Here is a 14,593-nt window from a genome sequence, read left to right as displayed (position 1 = left end):
GCAAAAACATATAAGTTTAATACACTATGTGTCCTGTCTAAATTCACCACTGTTGAACATACATGTCAAATGTTTCCAATTTTATTTACTTATTCTATTCTACCACCTGACATGAGGCAATAAGAGGGAGAGAGATAAAGAGAACTATTCCTCATTGACTGGCTCATTCTGAAAACCAGGAGAAAGTTGGGAACGCAACTCACATAGTTGATTATCACCTGCTGCCTCACAAGAGGACTGAAAACAGAGCTAGGACTCAATACTTATCCAAGCTTGTTTTTTAGAAACATTGTCAAATGTCTACTCCACTAGTCAAGTTTTGGAAAACTCTAAACTTATGTATCAAAGTTAGGGTATTTGAGGGTTTTTTTAGATTTATTTTATTTTTTATTGGCAAGTTAGATATTCAGAGAGAAACAGACAGAGAGGAGAATCCGTCCGTTGATTCACTCCCCAAGTGGCCCCAAGTACCCGAGCTGCTCCAATCCAAAGCCAGGAGTCTCTTCCGAGTTTCCCACGCAGGTGCAGGGTTACAAGGCTTTGGACCATCCTCGACTGCTTTGCCAGGCCACAAGCAGGGAGCTGGATGGGAAACAGGGCCTCTGGGACACAAACCGGTGCCCATATAATCATATGGCATCTTGGTGCTTGCAAGGTGAGGATTATAGCTGCTGGGCTACCACACCGGGCTCTTGTATCTGGCTTTAATCTTCCCATTTCGTAGTTTTCTGTAACTGTTTCTTCAATTAAGCTACAAGAAAAAAATAATTTTAATGTATTTCAAATTTGTGAAAATGTATTTATTTGGAAGTTACAGTTATAGAGTAAGAGAAGGAGATAGAGATCTTCCATCCACTAGTTCATTCTCCAAATGGCTGCAGCGATTAGAGCTGGACCAGTCTGAAGTCAGGAGCCAGGAGTTCCTCTGGGTCTCCCATATGGGCACTCCAGTGCAAGTACTTGGGCCATCCTCTGCTCCTTTATTAGACATTTATCAGGGAATTTAATCAGAAATGAAGTTGCTAGGACTAGAACTGTGCCAAAATGGGATGCCAACACCACAGGCAGATTAGCTTGTACCCGATAATGATGGCCCCTGATTCAAACTACTTAACACAATACATGGATCTTGAATACTTTTTCTGATCTGCTCTCACTATTAATTTCAAATATTTTATGTGTGTAACTTAGGTATTAATATGGTTTGTACAGGTTTTATGATACAAGTGAGGTTCATGAGATGTTTTTTCCTGCTTATTTTCTCATTCACTGAAGGACAATTCTGTAAGAATGAACTAACAGGGTGAAAGTATTTCACCAACGTGATGACACTTTCAATTAGAATATTTTATACGTTTTTCAGCATGTGACAGTTTCACACACTTTGCTCCATGTCCTGATTAATTAAAGTTTTTATTGAGTTGCTTTATTTTGAATTCGCCACTTTGACTAGAAGCATTTTCATCAGTGAGTGCACAAACCATAACACAGAACAGTCACAATAAATAAGTCTGGCCCAGATGAAAATATTTGTAATGCAACCAAGTAGATCATTTTAAAGATTGTGGGGTAAATTTCCAGACTATTAGATATTAGTTGTTAAAATCTTTTCGTCCTTTAGGAAAATAAATTGTGTTACAATACTAAGTTAAGACATGTTCAGGGATGGGAACAAAGCAGGACATATTTTCAGATCTATCATTTTGTTGTTGTTGTTGAAAATGTGCATTCATTTTCAATTGATTCTTTTAGAGCAGTGCTAGCTGGAATTACTAATACAGAAATAAAACATTCTTGTGTTGTAAGTTTATGTTAAAAAGTTAATTTAAAGATGTATTCTCTATTGTTTTTCATATTATTGTTTCTTAGTTCAGCCAGAAAATTTTTACAGATTTCTATCTATAAATCTACCTTCCTTTTATTGTTTGTACCTATAAAGACAGTATATTTTGCCTTTAAGTTTTAATATTTGACCTAGCAGTAGGGAATGACCGGTAGCTGATTTTACCTTTTCCAACACAAACAAACAAGCAATAAACTAAAATAAAGAAATTGGATGATAATATTTTATATGCTGTGAAAATGATGTTGCTATGTGAAAATCATAACAATCCTTAAATCAAATCAAATATGAAGTTATGTTTTGTTCTCCATGTTGTTTCAGTTGGTAAAATGCTCACTGCTGTTAGTAATTGTAAATTCCCTGTTCTGGATCAGAGATAAATGTGAGCAATCTGTCTTTATTTGTAAAGTTGCCTGCCAACAATTTAAAAATAGTACATCTGTATCTTACAATAAACATAAGCTATAAACTGATCCTATAAGGACAATTTATTAGTAGTTATAGGTGAAAATTGAAGGATGTCATATCCCAGTTTGCCATTGGTAAATCCTAAAAGAAAATCCTGTTCAAGGAATAAGGAGAACAAGAAATGTAGGTGGAGAGATGGTAGCCTGCATTGAAACACTGGGGGATTAAGGCATTGGCCTATTAGTCTCTAGGCAGATACATATCCTTTGTCTTTCAAAGTCAAGTTTTGAACTTATCAATGTAAGTGAGGCTTTCCAATAGGATCAAATTCAGCACAATAGTTTTAAGGCCATAATTCATTAGCATTAAATCTTCCAAAAAAAACAGTGTTTGTTCTGTGATTTTTTAAATTTTCCATGACTGATTGGCTTGCCCTAGAGACATTCCTTCTTCTCCCACAGAGCATTTAAATCAAAGAAATTAGATGAGAATAAACAACAAAAATAGATATAACCTGACATGTAAGGAAGAGGTAAAGTGACAAACTAACATGTATATAATTTTGTGGTAGTTGACCAGCTCTTGAGACTGACAGATGAATATCAAGCAAGGTATTTCTCTCTCCTTCCTAATGTCCCTCCTGCTCCTGGTGGCATAAGGGGTCAGATTCAAAACAAAAAATTACTTCTTCTGTCCGGAGAAGATATGGGAAAATTCTGTGACCATCAGGGTGACTAACATGGCTATCCACTGCTGGGTGACATTTTATACTATGTTCTTAATCAGCAATGATTCAAAATGTTTTTCTCTATCTGTGTGTGACCTGTCCTATTCCATAAATCTCTTGTGTCTGCCAAAGCATCTCTCCACCTCTCTCTCCCATTCTCTAATCTTTAAAAAATTTTCTTGTAAACCTTCTTTTAAAAAAATATTTAAAAATCATTCAGGATTTTACATTTATTTATAATTGTTATTCTATCTCTAATTGATTTTTTTAAAATTTGAACTTTTTATCTTCTCCTATGCTTTCTTTTTTTGAATTCTTTATATCTTCAGGAACAAATATAATCAATTCTCCAAGATTTCTCTCATCTCTTAATTTTTATGTTGGTATTTTTTATTTTTTTCAAGGTGTTTCTTCTGTCTGGTCGTTAGGGCTTTAATTCCATTCCCTTTTAAGTTTTTGTTTTATTTTTTAGGAAGGCACAGTGACAAGGACAAGAGGAAAGACAGAAAAATAAAGAAAACTTTGTATTCATCACTTAACTTTCTAAATGACTACCAAACAGGTCAGGGCCAGGAATTCCATCCAGTTGTTCCATGTGGATAGCAGAATTCCAGGTTCTCAGGCCACATTATGCTGCTTTTCCAGGTGTGTTAGCAGAAAACTAGATCCAAAGTGGGATATCCAGAATCCAAACTAGCACTCTGGCATTGCAACCTGCAGCTTTACCCACAAACTGCATCGTCTGACATTCTAATTCAGTGCTTAACCAATTCTGTTTCTTTCTTCATTTGCTGGTGTTGTGTTTTTTTTGTTTGTTTGTTTTTTGTTTTTTTTTAAGGATCTTAACATGTTTATTTTACTGCTATTTGACACTATCACACAAAAATAAGAGGATTTACTTGACATTTTTAATAAATATCTCATGGGCTGTTGAGTGCCTCACTGGTGAAAAGATTTAACTGGCTAATCTCATCAATCCATTTTGTACATTTAGTAAGCATCATCTCTGCCCTACATAACTCTTAATGCAATTCACAGCACACAAATGGTTATCATATTAAATACATAATCAACTCGGACTTCTCAACAACGAGGAAAATTAGTAAACCATCAAATGGACTGCTTACCATACACTTTCCTCATAACTAAATAACACACAAAAAAAATCAAAATAATATTTGTCATCACTCTAAACTATTGTGCTGGTGTTGTTTTAAAGTGATTTGGATGATTTTGCTCCATATTGTAACTGTGAAAGTATTATGTTAGTATTATTTTTCATGATACATTTCCATAGACACATGGAGTTCCCCTTTCATTCCCCAATTTCTCTCCCAATGTTTGCCCCTGTATTATGACACAATATAGTCCTTTAGCAACAGTCACAAGTTCATCATTCTGCTACTTACTATATCATGACATTGCGCATATAGACAATGCTAGCTAGTCTAGCATCCTATTGTAAAGCTATAGTTACAATTTTATTGGGAGACCTCCTTGTATTCCAGCATGGTGGTGTACACTACAAGATACATCTTGTATTTTGCATGAATGTTATTTTATACCAGAAAGAATATAAGATATTTGTGTTTTCAGAACATGCTTATTCCATTGTGAATGAGGGTCTCTAGTTGGTACTATTTTGTTGCAAATGTTGGAATTTCGTTATTTATGATGGCTGAGTAGTATTCCATAGAGTATGTGTGTCACAGTTTCTTTATCCATTCCTCTTTCAGTGGGCACCTGGGTTGTTTTCATGTCTTCACTACTTTAGATTGTGCTGCAATAAATATAGGGTCACAGGCCACCCTCATATGCAAATTTCAGTTCCTTTGGATATATTTCCCAGAGTAGAATAGCTGGGTCATTAGGAAGATCCATTTTCAATTCTCTTAGCATTTTCCATACTGGTTTCCATAGTGGTTATACTAGCCTACTCCTCCATCAACAGTAGAGTAGAGTGTATTTTTTCCTGCATCCACTAGGCCATTCTCCCTGGAGTAGGTGGAACCTCATTGTGGTTTTTATTTATATTTTCCTAATCAGTAGGGAAAATGAGCAAGTTTTCATGTATCTATTAGCAGTCTTCACATATGTATATACCTGACAGTACATTTGAACAAAATCCAGCTCCTTTCTGACATTTCTGCCTCCAGATGTGTAACTGCAATGGTAATTACTCTATCGTTTCATCTGCAGAGCTTAGCCCCATCTCTCCTAGAGCTAGAACATACACATCCCTTACTCTGTGGTAAGAGTTGACCTTTTCAAGAAGGGAAGCCTTGATTTATGAGAGCTGTAATGACCCAGTCACTCTATGGCCTATCTCCTGCAGTCTATGGTCTATGACCTTGCTCCAAGGGAAATACAGTTCAGAGATTACATGTGAGATTTGTGGGATATGCCCACTACGTAGGTTTTTAAGTGGATCTGTTCAACTTAGTAGTGCCTGACTCTGTTTGTGAGGGTGTCAAATGATGAATGTTCTAGACCCTTTCTGATTCCTCCAAACTTGTTGGATAGCATGTTTTTAAAATGAAATTGTTTTCCTGGAAGACCTCACTATCTTTTCAAACCTGTGTCACCCATTTTGTTGTATTTTAGAATAACTAGTCATTTCATTACATTTCTCACTATCACTTAATTTACCTAACCCAGATACACAAATGCACTGAGTTTACTGAGGACAGTAAATATATGTTCCTTATCATGAGTCATTTCTGATCAATATCCCATGATTTTATAGAGAGTAGCACATCAACATTTATTGCATATTCAAATCAGTTAATCTAAAATCAGAAGACCTAAGTTTAAGTACCATGTCTGTTACCAAAATCAGAGGTGGCGGCACCTATGTTATTGTTGCCTTGCCTCTCAACTAGTTCCAGGAGAGAAATTGATCCTCAGGATCTCTGAAGTTCTACAATTGCCTGATCATCAGTCTTTTTTTATTTATTTATTGGCTCTGTACTAACAGGAACTTAAACGCTAGATAAACAGTATCACAGACACTTGCAGAAGAGCAATTAAGCTGTTGCCAGCAAAAAAACAATGTACCAAATTTCCAGCATTATTTTGATGCAAGGAAGTCTTTTGGCTATTATTTTTTTTGAATACACAATATTCTTTTTAAAATGTTTTTTGTCTCTTCTTTTACTGCCATATGACCTTGTCCTTCTTTTCTGTGATAGGAACAACGGCACTTTACTTATTCCTTCTCATGCATCCTTCCATCATCAGCAATCTCCCCAGTCCAAAAACATTTGAGGAAGTTCAATTTTTTAATGGCAACAATTATCACAAGGGAATTGACTGGTAAGAAAAATAGCAAAAAAATAAACTCTACTGTTAATACATGCTCATTCTTTGCAGAGCAATTACAGATGTATGCATGGCATATGCATAATTACAGAATAAGCTTGTAACATTCAATTCTATCACAGTGAATTAGAAATTAATTTGTAATGATGATATTTCAGTGTTGCCTATAATTTGATTTTGACAGTGAAATAATGACAATGTTTCTCTAGTAAATTAATATTATGGAATAATAAGCATTATTGGGTTCTATTTCTTTAGCATTCATAGGAATATTTAAAATTATATCTAAATATACTATCGTTTCTCTAATTTTTAAATCTTTTTATTACTCTAATCTTTTTTCTAGTAAGCACAGTTTGTCTTCACAGTAACACTTGAGACAGTGAATTAATCAGTATGTTGCTCTACTTGATATTCTGTGGCATGTATTTTCATTATTGTACGAAGTACATATTTCATTGTATTGTGGGCTGATGTTTGTCATGAAAATAATTGCAAAGCATTTCAATAGCCAAATTAATTATAGCTATACACCCTCCTGAAGAAATATTAATTAGCACTTCACTATTTATGAAAAAATGAAATCTGATTATATTCATATGCCAATAAAAAATAAACCTGATTTTGTAAGTGATATTCACTATAACGATTTTTTTCCTAACTGCACCTCAATTTTCCAAGAAAATAGGTACCTGAGTTTAATTTCCAGTTCCCATGTGTATAATATAACCTCACACAAGGGAACTTTGCTTTAATGAACATCTCCGATGTATGACTTTAAATGTCACCATCACATGTGAACCTGTCCTCAATGAAAGAGCCATTTTTTGAGAGTTGAGTGGTTCTAAAACCTGTGGACCTATTGGTCTTCCCATCATGAATGGTACCTTTAAAAGGCTAAATAAGTTTCAAATGTACATGAAAACTTCTACAAGCATGAGAGCAGTTTGCTCTTTATCAGAGAACAAATGGAACACAAATTGTTCAGTAGAACTATATATGAGATTTTTACCACTCCACTTTTGGGAAACATAATAGCAAATGTCAGAGAGGGAAATGAGTGTCTTATATGACTTCTTAATTGCTCTCATTATTTATTTCTAGAACATTTGGGGGTTAGAGAAGTGATGAAGTGTAAGGAGAGCTACACACACAATTAAAGCTTTGCACTGAATTAACCTCAAAACATATTGAGTCCATAATCTATACACAGAGGAACGTTCTGACAACACATGGAGGAATGAACCTATTGAGGCACCATAGGATCAGCCAGTAGGAAACATCCCTCAATTACAGTAGATTGATTGTAATGTGTTAACATTGCCACATGTACTACAGGTTATGCAGAAATTCCAAAGGAGAATAGCAGAATAGCTATGCTCTAGCTTATTTAGATTTTTGTAACTATTTTGAGTTACAGTTCTTTCTGCCTTGTGCATTTTAATCTCACCTTAGGAATTTCTGCATTTGTGCTTCTACTTTTCAGGAGTAAACTTTTGGCTTTACTGTTACTGTTTGGCTTTGGCTTCTCATAACCACTAGCACTGAATCTCAGCCCATTTCCACAGCATATACCCTGTTTCTTATGCTCTACATATTCCATCTTCCTTTTTCCCTTCCCCAAAATGTGTCATCGAAAGAGTAATACTTTAGATTTATAATAAAATATATAGAATACCCACTGTTTAAACTATTATGGCACAATTATCATAAACTGGTATGAGTTAATTTAAAATGCTAAAATAACTTATAAGAAAAAATATTAGATTAATTGTTGTTCTCTGCCTTCAGGTATATGGACTTCTTCCCTACTCCACCCAATGTCACCAGTGATTTTCTATTTGAAAAGAGTGCTAATTACTTCCATTCAGAGGAAGCTCCAAAGCGAGCTGCATCTCTCATCCCCAAAGCCAAGATTATCACCATCCTCATCGACCCCTCAGACAGGGCATACTCCTGGTACCAGGTAGGAGCATTAGGTGATAGCTTGAATATAGACAATGGTGGCTCCTCTAAATCCCAGAAAGTGTTGGGACCAGCTTTGCAGCATAAGAGGTTGTCTCTGCCTGTGACTCCGTATCCCGTATGGGTCCAGATTTAAGTCCTGGCTGTTCCACTTCTAATCTGGCTCTCTGCTAATGTATGTTGGAAAACAGTTGAGGATTGCCCAAGTACTTTGGCCTCTGCACCCACTGTGAGAGACCTGGAAGAAACTCCTGGCTTCAGACCATGAAATACTGATCTGTCAAAAATCAACAGAATTAAAAGTCAATATGTAAGGAGAGCATCTTTAGTAAATACACAATAAATTATCCAAGTCCTCTTAATTTGTGGGGAAAAAAAAAAAAGCATTCCAAATTGGCAAATGGAGCAATAGTACAACAGTACAAAAATCACTCCCCCCACACACATACACACCTACACACACACACACACACTCCTATACATATAATAACACATAAAATGCAATTTGTCAATGATTAATATGGAAAAATTATCAATACATATGATCTGGCATTGGGAAATAGCAGATAAAGCCACTGCCTGTAACACCAATGTTTCATATAGGCACTCGTTTCTGTCTCAGTTCTCTGTTTCTTTTCCAGATTTCTGCTAATGGCCTGGAAAAAACAGCAGAAGATGTCCCAAAGGTTAGGGTCTCTGCCACCCATGTGAGAGACCTTGATGAAGCTTCTAGCTCTCTCTCGCTCTCTCTCTTTCCATATCTCTGAATAATTCTGAAATAAATAAATAATTCCTGAAATATTTACACTAGTAAAGGTCAACAATATGTAAAGTTAAGTAATAATATTGACAAAATTTTATATTTCACTGACAAGAGTGTGATAACAAAGGTTGTCAAATGTTCTAATAGAATGATATATTTGGAATACTTTTTATTTTAATTTTTGTTTAATTATGGAAAGCAAATTAACACAGACAGAGGGAGTGACACACAGAGAGAAGTGAGTGAGAGAGCATTCTTCCATATGGCCACAGTGGTTGGGGATGACTCAGTCCAGCGTCAGAAGCCTGGAACTCCACTGGAGTCTCTTACGTAGGTGACAAAGGGCAACAACTTGGGCCATATTTTGCTGCTTTCCAAGTATATTAGCAAGAAGCTGGATCAAAATTTGAGCAACATGGAATTCACCTAGTATTTCTACAGGATGTAACTATATGCCACAATGCTGGGCCCCCACATACTTTCTGAAAACTCACTTGGCAGTATCAAGAGTTATGTAAAGATGATTTTGTGCTATGATTCTTCCTTTGGAATTAATCATCAGGAAAACTTCACAACAATGGACAGATACATGTGTATATTATCAAAATAAAAATATGATTATGTCACACTGAAATGCAATATCCTGCAAGAACAATTAATTGTCTTACTCAGTAATAATGCAAGCATTTTACCTGGAGATGGATAAAACTAAAATTTACAAAGACATGTAACCAGACATATAAATTACTCTCTGGAAGTGTATAAATATAGTCAGAGTATTATCTATGAAAATAATCATTACACTTAAAATTTAAGGATGCGTAACTTGAGAGACAGAAGGATAAAAGGGGAGGGAAAATAATTTATGTAAAGTGTGTTGGTTTCAAGGAACACTGTACTTTGGGAGAGTTAAGGCAAATTTCATAAAACTAATATTAAACCCTTAGCAGAGACCTGTAGGAAATGATGCAGAAGGAGCACTATGAGAACTGCATGTTTTGAGCAATTGAAATCTTTTTAAAAAGGGGGACCTATGTGAGATGGCTAGATTTCCTTTAGTAAATCTTTCATACCATCTGCCATTTGAAGAATGAATTGGAACATGACAAATGACTGTCCAGAGAAACCAAATTAAAGTCTCTTGCAGCAGGACTGTAGGCAAAATGAAGACAGCAAGGCAAAGGTAGTAGGAAAAAACTGGATGAAGGAGCTCAAGAGATGCTTTAGCACTAAAACCTACAGAAGACATTGAGGAAATAGTATCAAGGATGAACTGAATTTTCTATTTGAGCATTTAGAAGGCAACCACACACTCCCATGCAGGGGAAAAAAAAAATCACTAAAGAATACAGGTGGTGTGTGGTTGGAGTGGGAGGTTCTGGACTAAGGAATCACAGACAGTGACCGTCACTTGTGTATAGCTTTATCTCAACCAAAAAGAAGAGTGATGTAAACTGAAATCCACGGAGAAAGGCCTGGGAAAGAAAGAACACATTGTGAATCAGAGCTAGGAAGTCACAGCCAAAAAAAAAAAAAAAAAAAAAAAATTGTGAAATCACCCAAGCAGAAAGTTTGAAGATGAAAAGTACAGAGCAGATTGAGGCAGAAAAAGAGGCAATAAAATACAACTGGAATATATTTTTCAAAAATGAACAATATAGGAGTGTGGAGACACAGAATTCAAGACAAGGCAGCACTGCCATGTGGAGGCGGAGATGCTAGCACCAAAATTACTAAAACGTCACTGAAGCGGGCCCTGGCACAGAGACCTAATGGCTGAAGTCCTCACCTTGAATGCGCCAGGATCCCTTAATGGTGTGTGTTCTAATCCCAGAAGCCCTGCTTCCTATCCAGCTCCCTGCTTGTGGTCTGGGAAGGCAGTTGAGGTTGGGCCAAAGCCTTGGGATCCTGCATCCATGTGGGAGACCTGGAAGAAGCCCTTGGCTCTGGCTTCGGTTGGGCTCAGCTATGGCCCTTGTGCTCACATGGGGAGTGAATCATCCAACAGAAGATCTTCCTCTCTTTTCCTCTTCCTCTCTGTATATCTGACTTTCCAATAAAAATAAGTAAATCTTAAAAAAAAAAAAGTCAATGAAGTGAAACTAGGCTTGAAGTTTTTTGTTTTTTTTCTTTTTGAAAGGAAAGATGTATAGAGAACTGGAGCCCCTAGCAGCTGAGTGAAAAGAACAAAGCCAAGTGCATCCAGGCAAGGAATGATAGTTTGTAATGAAGAAATAGATGCAACTTTTGCAGAAGACTCAGAAATGTTATTTTGAAGGAGGGAAACAAGAAAAGCTACTACACAGAATTAGGAGTTCAGAGGAAATGAATTCTGTGATAGTCTGATAGACAAGATGGAAAAATTCCCACAGGAAAAAAATGAGGCAAAGTTAAGGAGAGATAAAAAGATAGCTACTATAAATACTTCAGGAAATAGAAATGCATTTTACTTGTAATTGTCTAATTTATTTTTGAGAGAGAACTCTTACCCATTGGATTACTCCCGAAATGCAGGCAAGGACAGGACTAGGCCAGGCCAATGCTAGGAGTTAGGAAATCCAGCCAGTTCTGGCACATGGGCAGCAGAAACCCAATTAGTTTGCTCAGCTTCTGCCTTCAGGATCTGCGTTAACAGGACTGCAGTTCCAAGGCTGAGGTGGGAGTTGGACCTGAGCACTCTGATTTACGATGTCTCTCCCACTAACCTGAACAGCTTCTCCTAGAAATGTGTTCTGAAAGCAGAAAATCAAAGCTGCATAGGAAAATACAGGGAATGAACATGAACTGTAATTAAGATTGGTTTTCAATTAGTAAATATGTTTTATTTATTAAATCATTGAATGAAAAACTTGTCATGATTATATTAACACTACTAGGATTTGGAAGTGCTGGTAAACAAACATTTTGATAGACCTGAATCCATAATACTATATATAAAAACTAACTTTGGACCTTGAGATACAACTGTTGTAACAACATTGCTTTTCTTGGTCCAATTCCAATAGGATGCTGTATCAATTTCATGTTGTGATAATCAAAGACATTCTTTTTTTTTTTTTTCAAAAAGAAATGAAAAATAGCTGAATTTCTTGGGTGTTAAAATAAGATAAAACAGTGTGGCTTTTGTCCACAATCCTATTAAAGAAAATGTTATTTTTTCTATATAAATTACCGAAAGTAAAGACACTCGTTTGTGCTCTGCCAGATCAACGAGAGCAGTGGATTCTATCCACAGCTTTTAAGTCCACATGCCTGAACCCTGAGGGGTGGCATTTGGAACCAAAGGGCATGCAGGTGAATTTGAGTGCATGGGAGAGAGTCATTGAAGCCTCTTTGGTGGCCTCCCCTTTTGAGCAGAAAAATTGATAAAACGCAAAGTGATAGGTTGAGAGGTAACACTTTAAAGAGAGAAAATGGGGACACAAAATCTTTGTACATGAGAGTGGGATGAAAATGTGAAGCAGACTGTAAGTATGATCAAATCAATGATCCTGAAGTTGTATACATCCATGTAGTGTATGCATACCAAAATCCCAAGTATATGAGTGTTTTTTGTGCTTATGTATGTTTAATAACAGAAATGAATGCTGAGATAAATGAAAAGACTTTTTTGCATAGATTTATTTTACTTAATTGAAAGGCAGAGTTATAGAAGGTGTGTTTGCGGGGAGGGAGTGTTCAGTCCGCTGATTCACTTCACTGATGGCCATAAGCCTGGAACCAGGAGCTTCTTCCAAGTCTCCTATGGAGAAGTCGGGACCCAAGCACCTGTACTATCTTCTGCTGCTCTCTCAGTTGTGGTAGCATGGGCCTGCATTGAAGTTGAGGGACAAGGTCTAGAACTGGCCCCCACACGGCATGTTGGTACTGCAGATGGTAGCTTTACAGTGCCACAGTGTGGGTCCTGATTCGACATTTTTAAAATCTATTAATCTTTATTGGAAAGAAGGTGTATTTACACTGAGGAGAGTGAGAAAAACAACTCCCATCCGTTGGTTCATACCCTAATGGCCACACAGCCGGAAGCTGTCAATCTAAATCCAGGAGCCAGGGACTTCTTTCTGGTCTCCTACATGGGTACAGTGTCTTAAGGATTTGGAATCCTTCACTGCTTTCTCAGGCCATAAACAGGGAGATAAATAGGAAGTGGAGCAGCTGGATCACAAACCAGCACGCATATGGGATGCCGGCACTCGCAGGTAGAGACTTTAGTCTGTTGAGTCAATTTTTCAAAGGGGAAAAATAAGGCTAATATTTTTCAAATGTTGTCTTCCTTCTTCCCCTCCCCAAGTTTTCTAAACGTCTTCAGTAAATACAAATTGTTGAAAACAATTACCAATTAATAGAGCAAGCACAGCCACAAATGGCATTGTAAGTGCCTGAGAATCCAAATGAAGTGTTTGGATTGGAAATAAGATTGATAAATTGCCACCAGAATCTAGGAATCATTGTTTCCCACAAGAAACAAAAATACAGTTATCTGGCTTCATGAAAACTTCATCAAAGCAAGTATACTGATTTCTAAAAATTATACCAAAAGCAGTAAGATAGTAAGGGTTCAAATGCATCTATTCAAGGGAAATAGTAACTATTTTCCAAACAGAAATCTTGCATACTGCTTGGAGCAGTGTTAAATGAATCTTTTTCTCCCCATAGAAAAATCAACTGAAATAGATTTAAATAAATTCTGTAAATATATAGGTTGGAAAGGAATTCTTTATTCTGAGAATACTTTTCATTATTATATTGGTAAGAGTAGGACCCCAAAGTGCTCCACATTTCAAGATAATGCTGCCATTACTTAGCTACTCTTGTCTGTTCAGTAAATACCACTAATACAGGTTCAGCATGTGTCACAAAAACTCCTACAAATGTCACCTACCACTGTAATTTCTAAGCCACTTTTTCATAATGTACCTCACAAAGAAGCTATAGTGCTATTTTTTTTCACAAAATGTGCCCCTTTGTGACATTTTGCTCACAATTTTGTGGCGATCTTCTTATTTCAGGGATATAAAGAAAAATTGGCACTAAACTAATGTAGGTGAATACAGAGCATATTAATATTATCATTATTGAAATAGAAAAATCAGTAGTATTGCACTGTGTTAATATAAACATAGTGTGCCTATAATTATTTATCTGAGATGTAATATCTATCCATTTGTTAACTCAAGAAATTATATAATCTCCACTATTTTATGCATGTACATTTATATATATACCAGTTATATTACATACATGTTCTACATAATGCATATGCAGTAATGTCAACTGTGCAAAATAAGAGGGCTTTACTCAAGCACCACGAATATGTCACTCCCTTATTATTATGTGAGCTTTTACTATTTCCTCATCACCTTCACTTTTCTAGTTGTTTTTGTTTCTGGTTCATGCATAGGATCCATTACTCATGAAGCTCATTATGCAATTTTACAAAGTAACGTAATAAACTCTCGTGAAGTTGTATTGATTGTGAAATCCACCTCTTGTTGAGTCAGACTTACCCTTACCTGTCAAACATTGGGTAAGTTTGAAGGAAACAGAGGAATTAGCACAAAACGTA

General features: G+C 36.2%; 1 protein-coding gene across 1 annotated transcript in view; it reads left to right on the top strand.

Moving 5' to 3' along the window:
- NDST4 (N-deacetylase and N-sulfotransferase 4) overlaps positions 1-14,593 on the top strand; it is a 290,180-nt gene that overhangs the window by 268,357 nt on the left and 7,230 nt on the right. Inside the window, exons 9-10 of the mRNA XM_004594507.4 lie at positions 6,170-6,293; positions 8,091-8,265. Coding sequence (XP_004594564.2) covers positions 6,170-6,293; positions 8,091-8,265 — 299 coding nt within the window. The remainder of the gene's footprint in view (positions 1-6,169; positions 6,294-8,090; positions 8,266-14,593) is intronic.

Source organism: Ochotona princeps, chromosome 7 (assembly GCF_030435755.1).
Source record: "Ochotona princeps isolate mOchPri1 chromosome 7, mOchPri1.hap1, whole genome shotgun sequence".
In the NCBI taxonomy this organism is placed as follows: Eukaryota; Metazoa; Chordata; class Mammalia; order Lagomorpha; family Ochotonidae; genus Ochotona; species Ochotona princeps.
This window is presented reverse-complemented; position numbering and strand designations above follow the sequence as displayed.